We start from the raw sequence: 24,220 nt of genomic DNA, 5'->3' as shown, positions 1-24,220 counted from the left end.
ACGCACCGCCGCGCGGAGCGTCAGCGCTTCTCCCCCTCCAGCTCCAGCTGCATGTCTGCGAGGGCTGCTCAGCGCCGGTGGGGAAACATATCGATTATCGATGCCCTCCACCTAACGTGACAAATTTTCATACAGTTGCTTGAAATACCTGCCGAAGCCATGGGGCCGTTTGGAGTGATAATAGGGATTTTACAGTACGCGGGACTTTACATTCAACTTAACGCGGCTCTCAACGACGGACACGGAGAGGTGGATAATCACATCTCTGGAAATGGTAAGTTGTTTTATGTCTGTCGGAGGAAGCTCGACTGGAAGGTGGAGAGCTTAATATTATTGCACTGAGTGTTGCGATGAAGTGTCTGGGTGGGGTTCAGTGAACAGGGATTGTTCCTGGTTTAATTTTTTCTGCATTTTTTTTTTGTTCTGAACGTGGACATGTTGACTAATTTTGCAGCCCTATTTGTTTTTACTGACGAGTTGAAACACGTTTGATTATTAAATCCAACTTAATTATCACACTTTATTAATGTTTTACTGTATCTGCGCCAAACTGGTTGAATAGGGTGAAACATCAAATCACTGAATACTAAAGACCACTTTTATAACTCATTAAGAGGCTCCACATCCCACTTTCAAAGCGTGCATTCAAATTCATCACAACCTATTTGGGCTGACAAAAGCAGGTGCAGCATAAAAGGCTTTTGTGCCTATTGAGCTATTTCATCAACTGCAGACCAACGTGTCCTAAAAATTGTTGTGTGTCTAATTATTTCTGCATGGAAAATACCTCTGGAGTATGTGATTTTAATGACAGTATAAAACATGCAGGTTTCCTTGGAAATATTGGAAGAAGTGAGACTAGCCTTACAATAACATCAACTAAACACAAGAGTTTATGCATTAAGGGCCACCCAATAATCTGCATGGTCTTTTTATAAAAAATAGTCAATTGATGCACCTATATGGGATGAGGAATTTGAATGTAATTGCATTGTATGCAACCTTAAGAGTCATAACATTGGATCCATTCAGCAACTTACAAACAAATCTTTTGTCTAATCTTACTTTACACAAACCTGACATAAGTCTTTCCCCAAGGCTTAGCTTTGCATACAGTACAACAAAAAAATCACCCCTGAAAACCATTTTTTTCAGGCATTGAATTGCTGGTTTTATAGGGTTTTTTTCAGTTTAATGCATTACTTACAGAAATCTCCTCATCAAGCCATGGATTTAAACCTCCAACCTTTGAGACATTACTCCAGTCTGATATGAGGCTCCCAGAATCCTAATAATCTATATATATTTATTTGTTTGTTTAATTCTGCATTAATTTGGATGTTGATGGCAGAGAGTGATCTATACAAACCAGAGGGAAGAGGAAAGGGGATAATATTCAATGTCAGACTGGGACAGTTGCAGTAGATGGTACAGTATGTGTCTGAGACACACTACAGGACTGTAGAAATGTGCAAAATGTGTTTAATTTTAAGACACGTTCTACAGAATTAAGGAAGCAGAAATCTAGTCTCTGAGAACTCTGCATTAAATTAAACTATACTTAGTATGGCATCTCGGTAAAATAGTGTGTTTGACGCTGAACATGGGTTCAGTTCAGTTATGTGAAGGTTTACCCAAATGTGCACAAGCCCAACAGTGCAGTATTTCAACTATCAAATTCACAACCAGAGTAATTAACTGTTATTTAGTCTGATGTATAAGAAAATGGAAACTGCTGCATTATTGTTAGCGGAAGTGAACCATAAGAACAAAAAAAAAGCACAAGGACAGGCATGTTCTGGAGACAAATTACTGCTCATGTAGGCACCCAAAGGAGAAAGGGGGACTTGTGCTGTTCTATGTGTTTTTTAATGGAGGTGGGTAGAAGCTTGAGATGCGGTGTTACTGTTCTGAAGCACCTTCTCCATATTTCATATTTACAGCCGGGTGCCTCCTGTTGAAACAAAATAGAAAAACAGAGCTTGAGTTTGCAAGAGTTCAGTGTTCCTCAGGGCTCGGTGCTTCAGACTGCACCACTTCTGCTGTTGAATTTTCTAGAGATCCAAGTGTGTTTGCTATTATTAGGTAGATTTATTAGTAGCTGATGCTAAATTGCCTTGTATTATATGGGTTGCTTAGTGTCATTCACCACTGATTTACCTCCCTCTGAAGAAGAATTTGATCATAAAAATAGTGTGTGAAATCTGCAGTAAAATTGCATTTTCTTTTAATTAATTGACTCCCACATATAGAACAATGATAGGCAGTAGTAATAGCTTTAAAAATGAATGACTAACACCAGGATGATTCAGATCCAGTTACACAAGAGTAAAGCCTGCTTTGAATTCAAATGTAGAAAATCTCTTTTCTAGACTGCAGAGAATTTTGCAGTATAAATCTTATATTTTCACCACACAGTTTCATGTTTCTGGGTGATTCCATCCTTCAATAAATACATTTGGAAACTTTATAATAACTAGATTTGTCTTCCTAAACAGCTTTTATTTTCATCTAGGATTAACTTCATATGCTGTTAAATTATTTAAATGTGGAATTCCTCTTTTTGAAATTCTGTTATTTCTATCAGTATCAGTTTTCTAAACATAATTGGCATTTTTACCCACCAGCAATTTTGCCGCTTTTCTCCTGCAGCTCCAAACATAGATTTAACGTTATCTAATTAAACTGTGATAACCACTGCATTGTCTCACCAGCTGTCCCTTGAGCTGGCTCTGCTTAGCAAGTTAGCTTTAGTTCGATCATTCTAAATGAGTGCGGTGTGCAGTGGCTCCGAATGGATTGACTGTCTTGGACAGGTTAGAAAATCAATTAGTAACATTTCTTCCACAGGGAGTTAATTAAAATTGGCTGTAATTGTTGTGTTCTCTTTCCCACTCTGTGTGTCAGGATGGCCATGAAGAAGAAATGCCTTAGGGTGCTTAGCAAGAATGAAAAACTAGTCTCAGAAAGCAAACTAAAAACGTTGTATTTTCACTCTGGCACCAGAAAAGAGAGTTGTGGCATCCTTTGTGGTTAAGCAATTCTCAGGAGATTTTTTTTTAAAAATCATGCTCTTTGATAAATTGCCCAAGCAGAGGGGAGCTGAGCCTTCATGCAGAGCAGAGAGGCTGGATGCACTGTTCTGGAGAGTGCTTGTTAGATTCAGCCCTGACTCATTTGTTTCAGATAAGTGCATCTGGCCCCTTCACCACAGTTTCCACTTGAGCTGAAGTGTAGATCGAATCACCTGCGACACAAAATTATATGAAGACAGACGGCCCTGTTAGATGGATCAGCAGCTTCACCTCATTGTTTGCCACATGCATCAGAGTATGACTCTTACCTGCCACAAGTGCATGGAGGTCAAGTCTCAGCGTTGAAGACAGAAAAGGACGCTAAGACTAAGTGTTGTTTGTGCACGTGTGAGCTTTCATCCTTGGAGGAACAGAAAACGCAAAGTGATGATGATGGTTTCATCATCTGTAGGGAACCCTACAATTCCAGCGTAAGACCTTGCAATGTTAGTGCTCTTTGGCAGCGTTCATCCTGTTATCCATTGTGAGCGTAGCACTTTCACAGTGTGGGGGCGTGTACCAATTCATTAGGCTTCCAAAGTGTCTGGGATCCTCTGCCAGGCCTCTGCTTGGTGTCCTCTTAATGAGGACGGCCAGCCCAGGCAGTTTGCATTGGCTTTCAATTTAATGGAGCTCTGACAGTGTAAAAGTGTGGAGGGGGGCAACAGATTGTACAGTCATGCTGTCACAGCAGAGGGTGCTGGCGGAAGCTCGGTAGGAAAGAGAAGAACAGCGAAGAACGGTTAAAACAAAGCATTTCTTGAGAGGATGCACAATATAGGACTAAGGTTATCATGTCACGACTTGAAGGGATGACTGCTTTCCAGTAAAACAGAAATCTCCAGAGATTCTGTAGTGTGATGTACTATAAAAAGGATTTCATCTCGTTTGACTCTTTAAAAAGCAACATGACCACAACTACTGCAGGTATAGTGAATTTTTCACTGTTGATGAATCCACTGATTATTTTCCCCAATAACTGATGATCAGCTAGACAACAAAGATTGTCCAATACTCACATATTAGAAGCTGATGCTTTTTTGGGTGTTTTTTGGCTAAAAAATTAAAAGATGAATTGATTGGTAAAGTTGTTGCAGATTTGTTTACAACAGGATGAGCTCTTGAAATTTGTTCTGAATCACCAGAGAGAAGGAAAAAAAGCATGTTTTTGTTAAAGGAGAATGTTTTTTGAAAACTAAAGTCACCAGCGCTTGGAAAGCTGAGAACATCGACTTTACATAAAGATGGACAGATGGACAGAAAGATGAGTTTATCCATAGTTTTCCCGAACAGCGATTTTAAAGCTCAGTGTGGTGGATTGGGCTTCCCTCTTCTTGCCAGTGCCTGACTCTTCCTAATTCCAAAAATGAGTAAAGAGATAGAGTATGGATGGAGCTCAGCTTTAAAGGCCATAGACTGGCTTTTAAAGGCATCATTTAAATCGGCCACTTCCTTAGTTATGCATAACTTTAAGCCTTAATACATTTAAATAAATGACATAGATAAAACAAGAAAGCACTCAGAGAACGCAGTACTCCGCCACGGCTGCTCAGTCTTTGTATCATTTCTAAGAGGTGAAATCTTTAATAAAAAATTACCTTGTGCTGAGCACAGGCGTGTGTTATATATGTGTACGTTATGTACAGATACCGAATCTTGCGTGACCTAAATATGTAGCAGGCGGCAGGAATTGATGGGACTCTGAAACACCTCCACAGTTTCTTGTATGATTTCCGATGGATTAGTCCTGGTGGATTTGTAGTAGGATTGCATTCATGTGATTGTCAGCAGGCAGCTGACGCAATGTTCACTTGTTGTCATAGTTACAGTGATGCTGTGCCTCTATCTTGCAGTGGGAAATCCTTAACAAATCCATTCATCCAGACTATAAGCAGCATCACAGCCAAAATCTAATGAGGTGGTCCTTGTGTCATTTCTGACCTTCCCTGAAAATTTCATCCAAAGTCGTTGGTCCATTTGTGAGTAATGTTGTGCACGGACAGATGGATTCACGTGCACCGATTGTCACATAACTCCGCTGCATTCCTTGACGGAATAACAGCACTCATTGAGATGTCCTAAATGGGTAAATTAGCTATAGAGACCAAAACACTTTCTGTATTAGGTTGGAAATGTGCTTATTTCTGGTGTAAAGTTGAGCATTATAACATGGGGGTCTATGGGGATTCACTCGTTTTTGAAGGTAGCCTCAAATGGACAGTTAAGGAACTGCAATTTTTGACATTTCTGTTTTGATGTCATATTTCAACCCCTAAGGTTGCTACTTGGGAGAAAACTCTTCTTAAACTGTCACATGTAGCAGTAAGCCTGAGAGATTTGTCAGTGTGTGGGCCCTATCTCTATACTAATATGGCACACTGTGGACTGAGAGACCTTCGACATTTAAGGTACGAAAAACAAAACATTTTTTAATTGAGAGGATTGGCAACATATTGTACATTTGTGGTAATTGTATAAGGTGAATTGAAATACTCTATGTTAACAATACATGCCATATATCATCCTTGAATGTCACTCCAGCTGAAATGAAAATGCATAATTTTAAATTCAGTTTGTAGCTTAGTTCTTTGAAACTAAGACTGGACACATCGCACCAAGCAGGGAGTTCCTGCACTCATCTGTTCCATTTCAAGGAAAACACAAACACCATCACTTAAATGTTCTCAAGGGCAGCATAGTCGAACAGAACATAATGTTGTCTTTCATCACTGGAGAGTCCAGATGGAGTACAGTGTGCAATCTCGTAAGTGCCTCAAGGCCTGGTATGTGTTGTCAACAACACGTGCGACTTCATGCCGCCACATACTGGGAGAAAACACAGAAATAGCCTCTGAGTCTTATGTCCCAAGGGCTATGAAAAATTCACTCCGCAGGCCCAAAGTCTCGGTGGCAACAGGCAGACAGCTGCTTGCTTGATTACCGTCTCCATTCTTATTTCATTATTTTTACCTTCCACCTTGAATTCAGGCTGAAGGTCTCGCTGCAAACGATTATTTCCCCAAGGAGACTTCTGTCTGTTTGCCCTGCCGCTGATTCTGAACCAAATGCAGTATTATTGACTTTCTGGCAAACTCCCAGACTGCTTATTTTTGTTTATCAGCATTTTTTCCGCATTTGATTACTAGCTGCCACCTGTACAGCAACTGATCTGTACAGAAATCTTTTGACACAGTAATTCAAGCTGATAGTAGTATCAGAGTGTTTGATTAAACTGTGACTGTGACTTAATCTGCCTGCTAAATAATATATTCTTTTTATTGGCATTGAAAAAAACAACAACCCTTAAGTACTTAAAACATGTTTCTAAACCAAAATGTTGTAATCCATAATGGTTTTTCCACAATAGAACTCTCACTAGTTAGATTCCTTGCATGCAGGATTAAAGGTTTTTAAGATCAAGATAAATATCTGCAGCATGCAGGTCTCTTTATTGCAGCGGCTTCTTGTTGTTTCTTTCACTGTTCCCTTGGGGCTTCCCTGATTATTAAACCCATTCATCAAATTAGTGAAATACCTTCTCTCAGAAGGATTCCGTTCGCAGGCTATTTACATTCACCTTGGTGGAAGTTATGATGTTAAGCTGGATTTTTATGTCTTGGTATTTACAGTTTTTTTCTTCTCAATGAATCATTTCTTCTCCTCGGTGCCCTACGGATGTGACTCAAATGGAGGCATTGACTTAATGAACCCGATTTTACTAGCTGTCCCCGATAGGCAGCACCTTTTCAAGTGAAAAATGTTTGCACTTAACTTAGAGGAGGATTTCTACAATTCATCCAGCTACCGGGGCATCGTTTCAAATACCCCTCTGCGGGAACGGGCTTCGATATAAAAGCAGGCCTGGAATTTGACTCAAAGCAGCCGAGTCGAGTTGTCTCAGACATAGCCTGCAGGGCATCTATATATAACTAAGTTTGTTAAGTTTAGAATTTCATAACGATGGAGAGTGATAAATGGACCAACCTGAACACAGAACCCAAGGGAAGTCAAGCTAGTTGCATGACTTCCCGTTTTTACTGCTTTTTTTTTTTTCAACTGTGGGCAACACAGTCGGCTCTCTGTCTCTCCTGAATAAACAAATAATACAGTACAATGGATGAAACTGTTAAAACACAGGATTTACTTTCAGTTTCAGTAAGACTATAACTATATTTCCATTTAGTCTGAAGATAATATTACCCTATTTATTTCTAGTTTGTACAGTTTCCCCCTTCGCCAGCCAGCCAGTGCATGGAAACCTACAACTCTAGTCTCCTGAATTTGAATTTCATACCAGCCTAGCTATTGCTTTCCATACTTAGAGTAATAATCCTCTGATCCCGTCTTCTGCTGCTGGCGTGACTGCCATCAATCAACTCTGTAGTACTTTCAACAGTTTTTTTCTCCCAAAGTCTCTCCTGACCACCGTCTTTTTTCCCCCTCACCATGTTCCGGATTGCAAAATGTCCTTTTTTAATACTTTCTGACTTTCACTCCTCAGCTTACAGTATTTATAATCCCTCAAAAGTTTGACTTGACAGTTTGTACCTATGTTAAAATTTTGCACGTTTGCTGTTGTGCAAACGAGGTTCAATATGATTAACAACATGGCAGCACAGGTAATAGTAGATATGTTGGTCTTTCCAGGTGCTCTGGTGTTGTATACTGAATTACTTAGGCACAGTAAATGTGTGTAAATCTGTGAGTTAAGATGTAAAGGCTCCATGTTGTTGTTTTTGAGCAACATTTGCTGATAACTGTCCACCTGTTTTAGGTAATTATTTAGCCTTTTTTTTTGACTGAAACTGCTTTGTAAATTGGTTTGTTTGTAATGTGTCATTTCTTCTTGGAAAGTGTTGAGAGATGGAGTAACACTGCTGGTTTTGGTGTTTTCATGTGATGCGTTGTCAGTAAGATGAATATAGAATAACATAAGCCTCATCCTTTAGTGGTTTGGCAAAGAAAGCAGAAGCCTCCAGAGGTGGTGACAGACTTACACTGCGAGCTTCTCTCCCTCTTGCTTACACAAGCACAGACGCATGGACAAGGAAAGATACGGGTGTCACACTTGCTTCTCATCCATGCTAATGAGCCCTCTGTAATTTAGTCATCCTCAAACAGCTCAAGCTCCCCACACAGCAGAGATGGAAAGGAGAGAGAGGATCGATGGATTGACCTCACACTGGCACTCGGGCTGGATTTATCATTTTGCCTGGGACCTGAAGTAAAAAAAATATTTACTATTAACAGAAAAGAGTGGTCTCTTCTGGGCTTAAGCAACGTATTTGCATTTGTTTATATTTTTTTGTCCTCTTCCACATTGTTTTCTTTCATTATTTTCTCAGCTTTTCATTTTTAATGAGTCTTTGGTGGATAGCGAGCAGCCGCCTCTGTGTTCTCATGGCCTCACTTCTATCATTGCTCTCTGAGCAATATAATGAAAAATGCCAGGGAGGACCATTTTAAAAATGCATGTACTGTACTTGCATCTTCAAATAAGGGCCCCCTGCCTCTGCTTGAGGATGGTTCTGACAGTACTGCTTTTATGAAAATCTATACTTGGACAAGGCCAAGCCAAGCAAACTCATTCTTTGCCAGCTACTGTGTATAGCATTATAAATGAGACAACCCAGTGTGCTTAAGATTTCCCTGGAAGTCAATATTCACTTCAGAGGTACATGGTTTTATTCTTTTCTCAGCCAGTTTGGGGCCCTGAAAATTCACCGATGGAGTCAGCTTTTGTGTTGATTTAGCATTCTACCGAGGTTATAGAATTGATTTTTGGTGACGCTACTGTGATTAAAGTCAGGAAACAGTTGGGTGTCTGCTGAGGAGGCTTGTTAGGGCCTGACATCGGCACACACAGCAGCAGACAGACAAGTTGTTTTTCCACAGGCAGCTTAAGGAGGGCACCTGCATAGCAAACTGAAAGGCAATTTGACAACTGTCAGATGGATAATCAAACCTTGTGAAGGGGGCTAAGGTTAAGAAAGGACACACACCAACACACCCTATTTAGAGGTGAGAGAAAATTACACGCGTATGGATCATGCTCTTGGCATGTATGAAAATGCTGAGCAAGGTTGGTTCTGAGAAAAACCTTCTTTCAAAGTCACTTAGGTCGACAGAACAGACTTCAGTGACTTTGAAAAATGGTTAATTTTTGGGCCACGGATGGCAGGAGCTTCATTCACAGTTGAAACAGTGACTTAAGTGACCATTGTAGTTAAATATGTGGAAAACACTGTAAATATGATTGTGTTATTGTTGTTAGCAGAACACATTTGATGACTGTAATTCTTGTGAATTAGTCTGACATGGAACACAGAATAGCAGCTCTTCCTCAGGTGGCTGAGAATGTCAATGCAGGATATGAACACACTGTGTTAATGGTGAAAAAATACCACCACTGATCTATAGAGGTGTGGAAGAAAGTGATGTAGAAAATGATATCATTCTCAACAAATGGGTTAATGCATGTGTGTCATAGACCAAGATAATGGTACAGGAAGCCCGAATGCTTTACTCCTCAGTAAGGGGATCCGGCTACTCTGTTATACTGTGTTGGGCGATTTCATCGTGTGGTTTGGGTCAACTTGACTCCTTAAAGTGTCCCTGCAAATCAATCTAAAGTTCTCAGTGATCACCTTTATCCTGTGATGAAACATTTCCATCCTGATAGGAGTGGTCTCCTTCAGGATGACAATGCCCCCATGCCCAGAACACGAGGGGTAACTGAATGGTTTGATGAGTGAAAATGGCTTTCACAGTCACCAGATTTCAACCAAGCTAAAAACCTCTTGGAGATTTTGTGTTAGACAGCAATCTCGATCATCAAAACACCAAATGAGGGAATATGTTTTGAAAGGATGGTGTTCATGCCTTCAGTAGAGTTCTGGTTTGTCGATCAATTTGGAGGAACATTTGGGATAGCAAGGCTCATCATTTTGGTCAAAAAGAGTAATTAAATAGTGCAAAGCAAACAGTTAAACTTGCAACCAAACGTTGATTTTCACCCACATTCTATTTTCTTTCCTTTGATTTTTCCATTGAACTAGTTATCATAAAATCAAGAAAGATAACTTCCTGAATTTCCCCCTCCACATGCAGAGTTAAATTAATGATAACAAGTCATAAGATAAGATCTACTTTATTCAACCCAGAGGAAATTATTTTGCCAGAGTACAATAAACATTAAACAAAGGTTAGTGGAATATACACAATTACACAGAGGTTAGTAGTAAAATAGAAATAAAGTAATAGATTCTTGAAATAGAGTTTAAAATGAAACCAGTAAAAGTACATTTCCTTGATTTTGGTGTGAGCTCTATAAAATAAAGTTATTTTTATTGCCTGTATCTCAGGGCCTGCAGAATGAGTAAGGCTGTGAAAAGTTTTTCTGTCTTTAAAAGGTCCGCCACACATTACAGAGACAAATTCTGACGGAAAGTTTCCGTGTGTCAAAGTTCCATAAAAAAAGCTTTAATGGAGCTGTTTGACAGATAAGTGAAGAAGCAGTATCCATTAGTAAGAGGAGAAATTGGAGGAAGCATAATTATAATGCACAAGCACAGGCGTAGTTAATGTAGAGTGTAATACAGCACAGTCGATGTTACGGGGTTTGATTGCACTTTCTGTCACGTTTAAAACGTCATGTAAATTAGTAGTCAGTGTGATGTTCCACATTTAACTTTAAGTAAAGGTGTTTTCCTTGCTGATGACAACGTGGCTTATGATTTCAATTATACATCTAATTTGCCTCATGTGGACCTTTGGCTTAATCAGTTTGATTAAAATATTGCAACTAAAGTGCAACTATTGTACAAGGAAGCTCAGATGGGTTTTTTTTTTTTGCAATTGATTACCAAGACTTTGTGGAAGTGCACACTACTTTAGCCATCTTACATATTTTCATTTTCTAGATTCTGTCACCGCGAGCACCAAAAAATGAATGAAAATGAAACCACTTGTGTAAAATCACAGCGAATATAGACGAATATATCTGCTCGACCATATCTATGAGGATATTTTGCATGTGTTAATATGATTTCTAAAAACACAGCATGTTTGAACAGTAAAAGATGCACATTTGCTGTGGAGCAACACTAATCATTTTTAGCGTTGTTGTACAAAAGTGGGCTGTACTAGAGACGGACAGTTATTTGCATACATCTGCAGCTTTTTTTGCATTGTATGTATCTCTGGCGTGTGTCTTTCCTTGTAGATTTTGTCTTTTATTCCGAACACTGGTAATGAGATTGTTTGCCTTTCGGGGCAAAAAACAAATCAGTGACCAAAGTTCTGAAAAAGACGGATTCAAAGGGCATAATAAAAGTTATATTTCATCTGAGACATGAAGGAAGGAAAGTAGCAGGCACAATTTGCAAAACTGCATATTTTTTTAGAGGCTTCCAGCACATAAGGTGGGGAGTCACAATTTATTATCATTTGTCATTTTTCTTTCCTCCTCCTCCATCTAATACAGAAGTTCTTACTTTGTCCTTTGATCTTTTTTGAATTGCTCTGATTCCTGAGCCAATTCATGTGTGTAATTCTGGGCGTGTTTGTTATAGAGAAAAAAACATATGCGTGTTAAGTTTTGCACAATGATATTTGCAAAGAGCGTCCTCCTGCCTGCTATTTTCCACCTCCACCTTGTACATTATTTGCTTCTAATGGAACAACTTGTGCATTACAGCGGACGTCAAACATGCGACAGACATGCCGCAGCACCATTATGGTCCATTTGCAACAGGAAAATAATGTGTTAAACCCTTTTAACATTTCAAGTACTGCATAGCTACACTTGCAGACACACACAGAGTGCTGAATTCAAGCCACAGGGCACCACACACAGTGAGACGCACTCGGGGTAATTCACCCAGGATGCTGAACACCTGCCAGAGCCAGTGGGCAAGACTCCAGGAGATGTAGTGAGCTACCCTGAGAGCGTTGGAAGCATCTCTTTATGCCAGACTCCAGAGAGCCAACAGACACATACTGCCCACTCAGCGAGAGGGAAAGTAGGGAAGGAAACTGAATTAAAGGGAGAGCATAGAGGAGACTTGAGTGGAAAAAGGTAGAAGGATCCTCTAATAGGCAGAAAGTAAGAATGAAAGCGCAATAGAAAAGGGAGCGAGTCGAGTAAAAACACAATGTTTTCAACAACAATAGGGAGAGATTTGTGGGAGATGTTAGTGAGCTGGCGAGAGAGAAAGAGCTAAAAGGGATTTAAACAAGCGAAAGAAAGAGGTGGAAAATTGAGAAAAATCTTGCGTTTGCAGAATCAGGGTGTTATTGGCTGGCTGGGGAGACGGGAAAGTGCAGGAATTACCTTGCAGCTATAAGCCTGTCCTACTGTAGCTCCGGACTCCCGAGTGTATGTGAGGACTCCCTGTGCAGCTCTCTCCTTGACTTGACTTTGACTTCACACGCTGTGGTTTCAAATGGCTGTGGAGACTCAGCGAGCATCATTAATTCTCCACCAGTTAGCCTTCATTCTCTACATTTGATTGTAAGTTTAGTTAAAGGATTGTTTGTATATTTACAGTCATGAAGGGTTGATTTTTAGGTGAAGGCTATGTGTGAAATCAAAGCTATTATTCTGATATTGGCAGCAGCAGCTAAAGTTATGTTCCCTTAATGATACAGATCAAAGACAAGCACCAGCTTTATTAGAGATCGACTGATAGGATTATTTTAGGGCAGATAGCAATACTGATTATTGGTAATCAGGGAAACTGATAAACCCTCAGATAGGGCTGTGGGTTACTAGAGACATAGAACAGAGATTATTGCTAGAGAAAGGACGACTGCAGCACAGCCAAAATGGCATATTTTGAAATTAATTTATTTTAGTGAGAAAATGTTAAAGAAATAATTATAATTAGAAAAATGCTGCTGATTTTTCTCAGTTAATTGGAAAAGCTGATGATCAGTCCACCCTGATCTTCACTATAAAATTGTAATCCACAAATGTATGAATATTAAAATTAACTACAGCAGACACTTAGGTATTCATTGAGTCCTGATCCCCATATTAACTAAGCCTAAGTGTAAGTTTTCTGTTGTCACACAGCACATGCTGTCTGCAGTTTACAGTTATGACAGTGGCAAAGATACCATTTAGAATATGGTAATTATTTTAAACAGTGGGTTTTTGATTTCACACAGAGCTACACAATAGGCATGCTGCTCGTTTCCACCTGTCAACCTTCCACGTAGCCGGCTGAATTTACGAGTGCAGCCATCAGATATTATCAGTTGTAGCTAACTAGGTAATTAAACTAACATCAGCTCAATGATGCTGGTTGAAAACTGACTCCAGCTGACTTTTTTTTATGACTCTGACTCATTTTACAATTTTGTGCAACATTGTAAAAGTGGTTCTAAATATGCCCTTTATGAACAGTGTCACTCTGAAGCCTGATTTGTCTGGTGTTACCTGTGGACCTCAAGCAATTGGCGATAATTTTGGAGACCTTGTGTGATCATAATCTTTTGCAAATCTGCCATGTCTGTAATTTGGAAAGTACCATTAATCTTTCCTTTTTTTGTGTGTGTTTTCTTTGCACCATAAGCTCATGTGGCTACAAAGTGTGGAGGCCTATTCAGAGAAGCTCAAATCCTTCAGAAGAACAAAATATTAAAGGAGGTTTAGATGGATGACATATGGCAGCATGCAATTAGGAACATTTTGCTGAGTTTTAAGAGGCTCAATAGTTAATAATACCAGATTCACAAGTAATGTCAGTGAATTCAAGTGAAACACAGACGTGTACAATGTAAATCACGAGTTTCACAGGGCTTTAGCATAACCCAGTGCACACTATTTACATGTAGAGGAATCTGAAGATTGCTGAACTACTCATGATTTTTGTATTGATCTGCTAAATTAGTAATAAGCTATTCATTTTTGCTTTACATTTTCCATATTATGCTTTCATGTGCACTCCTGTTTTGTCTGTTTCTTTGTGTGTCACACAAACATCTTCTTTGTCTGCAGGGTTGCAGCCTGTTAAGGTGACAGATGCTGCAGTGCTCTGCCTCGAGCTGTTGATACTGTGTCTTGAGGACAAAAAAAAAAGGGGTGTGAGAACCTGCACTGAGTACTAACAAAACTCTGAAGATTGAAATGCCACCCTCTCTTGTTTTGTTCCTATATTTTATGCACAGTGAAGTTTTCTGCCTTTCCAAGCTTCAACTCTGGCACTGTATGTTTAAAGCACATCTTTCTGAGACTTTGTTGTAAGTTTAGTCAGACCCTCTGTGCTCTTCATCAGTCATCTGAGAGGAAAAGTGCCACTTTTGAATAATGAGATGTCTTACAGAGTGCTCTTCCTAACATAAAGTTAATGCTGTTACAGAAGGAGGAATCCTCAGCGTGAAACCATAAAGAAAATGTCTTTTCTCTGAAATACATTGTGAGATGCAATAACATCAAATCCCCATTTTACTTAATTTTTCTCCTTCCAGGAGAGGTTTCTCAATTTTAATTCTTTGTACTTTCAGAGTGAAAGGAACTTCAATCAATAGAGTGAGAAAACTATCTTTTCTGTCATTTGGTATTAATTTAGTGTTATTGTAATATTCAAGAAGTAATTGACTGCTGCAGACTTACACTGTGTAGACAATTCTAAAATAGCTGCTACTGGGAGCTGCTCTGGCGTGTTCCTACAAAGATTACAGGTCTGATAACATTACAGTTTTTTGGGTCTTTTCGCTTTATAATAATCATCAGAACTTTGCCTCAGATGCTATTTCGGTATCTTTTAAACTTGCTGCATTCAAATTATACTGCTTTGTTATCCTGAAGATGCCATTAAAAAGGACGTGCATCATCAGATGAAAGTGAATCGTTATGGCAGCTGTGATTACAGCCTACAGTGGCAACGAAGGGATAGTTAACACTACAGGAAATTGTCATAGAAGATGCATCCCACTGTGCAGCAAAGACAGAAGAAATCAGCGCAGATGCATTTAGAGTTTCTGTCTCCTGCTTTACACTGAGCTGCAGAGAGATGAGAAAAACAGCTTTGTCTGCTTTGATATCTTTCTCTCTGCTTGTCCTGGTTTTCTTTCTTTATTTCTGTCTCACAATTTTGTGTACCCTAAAAAAACGACCTAGAAAGTCTGACAATTTAAAATGAAAAATCAGTCATTTCTATAAAATCCTCTGTTTCATTTTCTTTCACGCTGCCATAAAACAGTGAGAAGTGCTTAAAAATGTCTTTACTGTTTAACACGTGTCGGTTATTCAGTTTGATTGAATGCAGTAATTGAGCTTTCAGCCTCATCTCAGTCTTCATCAGCAGCCAGTTTGCTGTTGTTCTGTGGATCCTGCAATAAAACTGGGGTTACCAATGCCAAAAATGTCATTTAAACCGCGATTACGCCATTGTGTTTTATGTTCATAGATTTTCCTTTCCTCACAGCACCATGTTTTGTGTTGTTACTTTCAGGTGTGTGAGAATTTCATACTTTTCTGTTATGCCTGAGCTACTTCATAATGTGAGAAATCAGAAGAGAGGTACGCTTTCTACCCTTTCATCTGTCAGCATCTTAAGGATTCATATTGCAAGATGGAGCTGGAACAAAAGTGGAGAGGTAGCCTTGAGTTTGACAGAGATGTATCCTCATCTCACCAGTTTTTCAGTCTGAGGAGAATTTGCATAACAGAATAGAGCAAGACAGAAAAACTAAAGGAATGAGCTGTTTTTTTCCTCCACCATTAAGTGCTGCCTGCTCGTACCAGGTTACTTAATCAGAAAACATTTTCAGCCTTAAAATCTAAAATATAAAGGCATTTTCTTAGGGTCTATAATTTAACCAACTTGTTTATCTCTCAGCTTGAAGAATTAAACGCATCTACGTTATACGCACAATAGATGCCTCAGAAGCTTGTCAGGGATTTGACATGAATGTGTTAAAATGTAGGTTTTTGGTCTGTCAGTGCTATTGCAGTTTTCATCAGAGCAAATACTGAAACGACATTAACACCGTGTGGAAGAGTTTTCAGTGTGTCATATTCACTGCTGTGCTTAAAGGAGAATACAATAAAGAGGGATCCACCAGGGGCCCTGCAATATCATATTGTCTGCAGCTGTGTGAGACGTAAAACCACATTACTGTCGTTTGTTTTTGCAATATGTTCAGACACGATATATGAGGCTATGAGGTGCACCTGCACACTCTTAATATGTGAGTCCTATGAGAGAGCCTGTCTCTGTAAAGCTTGCAATGCTCATATTTTTAGCCGCTCATGGGAGATGGAAATGTCAGTAGTTTGGTCTAACTCTTCAGTCCAGACACCAGAATGAAATATCTTAAAATACGGGTTTGCCATGAAATTTGGTTCAGACGTTCATCTCTCTCTTGAGAAATATAATGTTGAGCAAAACTCAACAGCAAACGTGTTGAATGTTTTTAAGCATAATACCTTCTAAAGGTATCGGAAAGCTCCACTGTGCCTCAGTACAGCCTCAGAAAGCCGCTTCCATGAATGTAGACTCTTACTATTGTAGTTGACAGTGTGTTTAACATGTAACATTATATCATTAATGATTTGTGACACCATAGTCAGTGCATTACATTGGAATTTGTTTAAAATATTGTGTCCCCCTTTTCACACGTGTCACTGTTGTGCCTAAATGTTCTGCATTCTAGATTGTCTTGCATATCCAGACCTACAGTATCTTCAAAGTATTGTGTTAACACAGGAGAATGGTCTGACTGCACCCATTATCATTCTCCTATTTAGGGAAAAACACTCTTTGTTTTTTTGTATTCATATGAACCAAAAATCTCTACAAAAACACTGTTTGGGAAGAGCTTGTGGAGACAAGAACTGTCATTACAATGGGTAATTCCACAAGAAAACGCCAAAAAAAACCCAGTGACAGATGCATGTCTACTATTGATATACTGAAAGGACAAACCTATTTTGATAACCGATGTTCTAGAGGTTGAGCTTGCCTATGCTTTACTGATTGATTGCTTGATTGCAAATAAAGAATGCCTTGCTGCTGCACAAGTTGTCAGGCTACAGTGGACTGCTGCCTGCCAGTTCTATGTACTTTTCCATGTATTGTTTGTCTATTAACAGTACTTCTAAAGGTCTTATATTCTTCCTATTACTGTGTGTGCGTGGAGCTCTTCTCTCTGCCTTTCCTATGAGTTTCCTCACATTTCCATCTATCATTCTCAGCTTTTTCTTCTCAACACTCTTGCCTCAGTTCACCTTTGCCCTTGTATGTCTTTTCTTTCTCTTCCTCCCTTCCTTCTTCCTCTAACCCTCTTGGCCCCTGAAAGGCTCCTTCCTACAGTACGTCTCCTGCTGACAAATGAGGCCAGAGCCTGGTCGCAAGCAGCAGCGCATCAAGGGCACGACTCCTGAGGGCCCAGTCAGTCCGACGACACCAAAGCCCTCCGCCGTTTCTCTCTTCTCTGACTTTGTCCTTCCAGCTTCCTGTTCATCCCGGGATCATCTTCAAACAAGACAGAGTGAATGTCAATTTCAAACACAGTGACTGACATCTCTCTTTGCTCAACTATTCTGTCTTCTGCAGGGTTTTTCTGAAAGAGGATTATTCTGTTGATGAGATATAAAACATTAGCTGACGGAACAGACAGGTTATTCTGTTCTTATCACGCTCCAAGTATGACAGTGAGCTTTCTGGGACTTTCCACTGTTTTACTGAAGAGTTTGTGTCTCAATTCACTTTTCCAGTCTCTTTGCTCTCATCAAACCTGTTTCTAGCAGCAGCAGCAGCATCATCTCTGATAAACGCATGAAACATTACCTGTTCAGCACCAGACAGCAGAGAGATAAAGTTAGCAATTAGCTGGTGATTATAGCAAAGCGTTTAGCAGCTCAAGAGTCAGATTGTTTCCTCAGGTGTTGATGGGTTTGCAGGTTTGATTGAGTTGCAGGATTATTGCTATCAACTGTTATAGCTGATTGGAAATATCCGGTTGGTTTAGGCACATAAGTTTTAGTGTAAATTTTGTGTAGCTAAATGTAGTTATTACGACAAAGATAGAAAGAGATGTAAAATTTGGGGTACTTGTTTAAAAATCTAGAAATTTGAAGTAAAAAAAATCTAAACTGACAAAATCAACAAAGATCAGTTTGGTATACAAGTGAAAACAACCATCACAGTACAAACAGGAGATTTTTGGTCAGTACTCTTATTCCTGTAATATTTCTTGAAAACTACTTGTACAAAATCAATCTGATCAGCAAGACTCAGAGAGCTGATGTGGTTGTATTATGTGTGTTAAATTGTAAATTCATATTTAATCAATACACATCACCTCTGATGGTATATGTGCAATATACTTTCACTCTTCTGTATATTAATTATATTGTAATTAAAATGGCCAGCACTGTATGAATGCTGCCATAGCAACATTAAGCTGACTGTAATGAGACTTCCTTTCATCATTTCATGAAACCTCAGCATGGTGTTGGTGTTGATCTCATATGTGAAGCTGCCATCAGTGTCAGTTTCATGTTATTTAATTTCTCGGCTCTGTATATTTGTGTCTTCTCAAACAGTATATACGGTGTTGTACTAATTTATGTATGGTAGTGATTTATAAAAACTGCAAGAATTTAATGTGGTTATTTTCATGTAGTTTGAAGCTATCACTCATCGATAATGAAGTCTGAGCTCCTAAAATATTCTTCCTTGCAGTAGTCAGGTTTAATTTGTCATGTTCCAGACATGATAGTCTTTGTGTAGGTGGTTCATCTGAAGTGTGTGGGACTGTAATGCGATGACACTTAGAAATTATCGTGTCCATACAATGTTCAGCTCAGTGTGCTGCACCTGAACAGAAGGACTGTACACTGTTGTTGAGACTTTCCCCTGTTCATAATCTGATTACTTTAAAGTTCTCTTGAAATAAAGGCAACATATAGTACATGAACATTTGAACTAAGACACTCTTTCAAATAAACACAGAAAAACACTGACTGGTAACGTGACTCCGAACCTTTTCACTGAATTCCTCACTCCTATATTTACTTCGGTTCGAGCACCTTTTTCCTCACGTACCTCAGTGTTCCTCCTGCTGAAGTGTGATGTAGCATTGCCATCGGTGAAATGTTGTTACCGAACAATCTGAGAAACAGAAATCTTGTGGAGTTTTGCTCCTGACAGTTTAGATGTCTTATGCCCTTCACTTTTCCTTCAGCTTTTTTGTCATTTCTCTCGCTCTGTCTCTAGCAGCTCTCTTTACGGAGGTCCCACACGACATCAGGACACACAGCGGTGAGGATGTAGAGATGGCCTGTTCCTTCCGTGGCGCCGGTTCTCCCTCCTACTCCCTGGAGATCCAGTGGTGGTACATCAAGGACCACCAAGACTGGCAAGAGAAGCCCGGCCACATTACCAATAATGTAAGCTGAAAGGCAAAACAGCTTCTTTTTGTCTTAAATGTATTAGTGCAGTGATTCACACCCACTGGTATGTGTGTTCCAATGGAAAGCCTTTGCAGTTTCCAGGATGTGATGAAAGCCTACTTATAATGGCTAAACTAAGCTAAACTCAACTGAAATATTGCAAACAGATGCTTCAATTGCTAGTTAGGTAGAAGTGATGACTAAAGAGTTGAAATGGCTAAAAGTAACACATAGTTAACATAGTTTGCAAAGAGCAAGTTAATAATCTGTTGCTATAGTGAAAAAATTGAAATGCTTATCTGACAGCAGTGGTTGAAATATCCAGCTTTTACCACTTAAAGTCATGTAATATGAGCATAAATTCAACCAAATCAACTTGAGCGTCGGCATTTTAACCCTTAAAGGCATTCACTGTCAAACACTGTTGCATAACCGGCCATATATGAACTACTTCTTGCCTATCTTAAAATCATCTTGTGAGCTTCTCAGAGTATAGTTTTTAATTTTAAAAAAAAAAATGCACAAAAATATGCTTTGTCATTAATAACATTTTCACAATCATGTTTTTTTTTCTAAGACTGATTATTTTGTCCCAGTGGAGAGTGATATTTTTTTGTTAATACTGTGTTATTTTGCACACAGCCTGCAATAATTTCTCCTAAAATGACAGCTGTGAAATCCAAATTATTCAGCACAATAATAACTAATCACAGTCCTATGCTTGTGTTTATTGCTTTGTGGTGATGTGCACAGTTTTCTGTTGAGCTTGGCTGCACGGACGGGACATCTGCAGCACCGTGTGCAACTATAGAAACTGCATTAAAAATATTGTAGCGGCATCAGCTTTTCACACAATCAATAGAGTTAACAGCCAGTTTAAAAATGTATTCATAACAGCATATTTAGGTGATGTTGTTGGAGGAGTACTTTTGCTCATCTGAGGATTCTAGGGATTGTCTGATAAAAAGCAGTTTGGGAACTACTACATTTGTGCAGACTACTAAAAATTACAGGATTTCTGATAACTTATGTTGATGTACAAAATCTTGACAAAGAAACTCGGCACAGCGATCTCATGAGACTCTGAGTGGGTTTCAAACACTGTAGCAAAATAAAAATACTTAGCAACATCTTGGGGCTAAGCCTTCATCAGGCAAATGGTTTGTGACAATGAGAAACCATCTTAGATAAGAAGTTGCTGTAACTCTGCAGCCAAATGACATGTCCCACATTCATTTTACTGCATGACAACTTACAATAATGCACAGAAACTCTGAAAATTTAAACACTACATTAGAACTATGACTGGTGTACCTCAAAATTGTTTACATTCACGGGCTAAATTACTAAAAAAGAAGAGTTAAAGCACCCAAGGGCCAAAAATATTTAAAGTTTTGCAGGTTACATTTGTAGATGAACCTGCAGGGACACATTTGCATGACAAGTGAAAATTAGCATCAGTAAATAAATACAATCCTTCACAATAAATGCAAAAACATCTTCACAAATACCACGTACTTAATTTGAAAAATAAAAGTCACACTTCATCACACACCATTTGCCTGATGCAGGTCTGGCACCGAAATGTCGTGAATACATGCAGGAATAATTGCAAGTAAGACAGTGTGCAGGTGTCTGAAGCTTTTAAAATCAAAAATCTTAAATGCTCTGTTCACTTAGCAGAAACAAAAACATCTCACAGGTTTTTTTTCCAAGTAACTGTCTGACTTACAAGTTCCAAAAGGACACTGCAAAGTAAACTGAATTTAATATATCATCGAGAAGTATATGGTTATTTCCTGAAACCAGCCTATCATAACAAAACACATGACAAATGTTTTTTGCTCATACATGATATCTGTGTCAGCTTTTATTTTACTCGATGCGGAACATAGACAACTAAAATTACAAAGTCCATTTTAACTTTCACTTTCTCAGTTTTTACAGTTGTTTAGGAAGACTGAACCTAAAGATTACTGTAATTCAGTCAAAGGCAAATATGCAATATTAGCCATGGCAGAAACCCTCTGGCACGGAAGCGAAGGTATAATTGCTGATTAGCATTTGCCAGCACTGGGGGAACAGGTTGACTCTCTCCCATCATGGGGGGGACTCAGACTCCCCTGTTGTGCCTCTAGACACTATAATTGGCACTGAGAAAGAAATAGATTTTCAAAATCTCTCTCTGCTCCATGCATAATTCATACCTATGCCCAAAAGAATACCTCTGTGCCTCTGCATACCCAATCACACGCACACTCTCTATGTCTGCAGCTTACATGCTTGGTGCTTGTACACACAGTTAAACATGCAGATGTAAGCATGTATACTGACACAAAGCTTCAAGAGAACGTGGTAACTGTGAGACATGAAACATCCAAATAAGAAATCCTTTGTTAAAAAGAAAAAAAAAGAGAAAGCTTTTTTTGGCTGCACAGAGATGCTGCTAGAAAACATTTTTATGAAAAAGGCCACCTCAATCAGGTTTCTGCTGCTAATGCTTCATCCATGTTTCTGTGCAGGTTGTAGCCCAGGAGGAGACGTCCAAAGATGCCACCAAAATTAGTGTGAGTTTGATGTGGCGTCAGCTGTCGTCTAGCACGAAGCAGAGTCGTGATCAGTGAAAGTAGCTGACTTTGATTTGATTGTGTTATTTCTTGTTATCATGAACACAGAAGAAATACAAGCTTTTGTAACATTTACTTGCATTTCTGGATGGATGCTGAGCCACAATGAAGCTTGATGATATTGGATATGTTTTAATGTATGTTATGACCCACCTTCTTAATCAGGCTTTTGATTGATTTGATAGATTTTATTTATTTATTTTGTTTCTTACAATTAATTTTATTTAATGACTTCTCTGTTTATTCACCTATTCACATATTTTAGTCTTTTTAATGTAAAGTTTATTATTTTATCTTTTTATCAATACTTATTACTATCTCCACCTATCTCTATTTTAAAAATAGATATTTTATCTATCTATCTATCTATCTATCTATCTATCTATCTATCTATCTATCTATCTATCTATCTATCTATCTATCTATCTATTTATTTATTTATTTATCAAGCTTGTTTTATTTAATTTTATCCCATCTGGTGTTTCCTCATTGCATGTGTTATGTAGGATAGTCTTTCCTCAGTTCTTCCATCCCAGTGTTTTAGAGCCCTTTATTGATAATGTGAATGTAGGGGTGGGAGTGGGGGTTGTTAGTATTCTTTTATTGCATTTTTATTTGTTTTGTGTAAAGCACTTTGTATTGCATTTCTGTTAGTATAAAATGTGCAGTATACGTAGTCGGACTGATTGACTGATGTGTAATTTGCTTTAAATAAGAACATATTATCGTTTCTAATCGTTAGGTGGTAAAAGTGGCCGGCAGCAACATCTCCCACAAACTCCGTCTCTCCAGCGTCAAACCGTCAGACGAGGGCACGTACGAGTGTCACGTCATCGACTACAGCGGTACTGTGGTGCAGCGCCACCGTGTTTGGGCCTACCTGCAGGTGGAGCCTGAGAGGAGTCGGGGGTCTGATGAGCTGCAGGAACCAGGGCAGCGGTCAGTGGGGAGTCAGCCACACTCCCCCCACCAGACAGAGGGCAGGGAACTGAAGAAGAGATCAGCTGGCAGCACCATTGACTGTAATGAGAGCTGTGTGCTTTAGAGCGGGCAATCTGCCCTAAATCTGCATGTTCATGACTTATCTCTGTAGAGAGAGACGGTCATCGGCGCACTAATCACCACACAGCTGGATCCTAACCAGAGCCTTTTGTGTGCCATGGTTTGTTTGTCTATCTTTATTATTCTCGTTTGGATGCCAATGCTGTTAAATGCCAACGGAGGGGACGGTTTTACTGACAATATATCTGATTGTGTTCTTTTTGTTGCTTTGTTCTTTGTGCTTTTTCCTAATGCTTTAGGTTTATGTTAATGTGACAGTAAGGCTGTAGCAACAAAGAAGACCTTTTAATTTGTTATTTTATCATGTGTATTATAAATAGTAATTAGAGCAAAGTGGAGGTTCACATACAAGACAGACTATTTTTTTGCAGTGTGTGAGTTGTTTTGTCTTTTGCCAACATCTAAGTCAAAAGCTGCAGTATTTCAGTGTAAATTTCCAAGAAATAAAGGATTAGTTAGGTTTTTAATTTACTATCTGAAAACCTTTTGAAGAATATCAATTTCAGTCCTGTAATCTTCATTTAAAACTTTAAAACAGTCTGTATTTAGCTTTCTAAACCACGACCAGAATGTCTGTCATAATGTATGCCTTCATCACATCCCTATAATATATAAATTCTTCTGTATATTCACTTGCAGTTTGCACTGCAGACTTTTACATGTCATCACTAAAGTAAAGGTTGTCAGTGCTACTCAACCAAATGATACAACCACCAGTAGTATGTTGATCACTCCAAACTTTTCATTCATATATTCATTTTGTCACCCACAGTTTCACTTTTGGTCTAAACGTTCTTATTTATTGACTGTATTTGTTCTTAGTGCTGCTGTTCAATATTTGTTCTGTTAAATACATTCATTTGAAATGACGTTTTTGATCTTTTTTCTGTTGTTCTGCTGAATTGAAACAAGGTTTCGTTGAAGTTGCATGCATTTAAAGGTGTGCAACCAGCCTTTTAATGAAACATCATGTGATTCCAGCTCTGTGACTCGGAGGGTCTTTTATGTCTGGGTCAACGACAAACACCGTCGCTGTACATAATTTCAAC

The 24,220-nt window shown here is 38.9% G+C and overlaps 1 protein-coding gene across 2 annotated transcripts; it reads left to right on the top strand.

Moving 5' to 3' along the window:
- The first annotated feature begins 5 nt into the window (after positions 1-5).
- On the top strand, positions 6-24,040 carry vstm2l (V-set and transmembrane domain containing 2 like). Of its 2 annotated transcripts, none has more exons than XM_023266201.3 (4): positions 6-274; positions 19,310-19,479; positions 22,005-22,049; positions 22,852-24,040. In XM_023266201.3, the coding sequence occupies exons 1-4, from the start codon at positions 160-162 to the stop codon at positions 23,152-23,154; spliced, it is 633 nt and encodes a 210-aa protein (XP_023121969.1). In that variant the 5' UTR covers positions 6-159; the 3' UTR covers positions 23,155-24,040. The 2 variants fall into 2 exon arrangements, with proteins under 2 accessions (XP_023121969.1, XP_023121968.1); XM_023266200.3 differs by having other exon boundaries at positions 19,307-19,479.
- The last annotated feature ends 180 nt before the right edge of the window (positions 24,041-24,220 follow it).

Source organism: Amphiprion ocellaris, chromosome 5, assembly GCF_022539595.1.
Source record: "Amphiprion ocellaris isolate individual 3 ecotype Okinawa chromosome 5, ASM2253959v1, whole genome shotgun sequence".
Classification (NCBI taxonomy): Eukaryota; Metazoa; Chordata; class Actinopteri; family Pomacentridae; genus Amphiprion; species Amphiprion ocellaris.
Note: the sequence above shows the minus strand (reverse complement) of the source record. Positions and strands in the feature narration are given on the sequence as shown.

What these genes read in the sequence shown, in the direction of transcription:
- vstm2l (XM_023266200.3), top strand. Translation starts at nt 160, where the DNA reads ATGGGGCCGTTTGGAGTGATAATAGGGATTTTACAGTACGCGGGACTT. An exon ending in TAATCACATCTCTGGAAATG is followed by an intron (nt 275 to 19,306) that starts GTAAGTTGTTTT and finishes CTCTGTCTCTAG; the next exon opens with CAGCTCTCTTTACGGAGGTC. An exon ending in CCGGCCACATTACCAATAAT is followed by an intron (nt 19,480 to 22,004) that starts GTAAGCTGAAAG and finishes GTTTCTGTGCAG; the next exon opens with GTTGTAGCCCAGGAGGAGAC.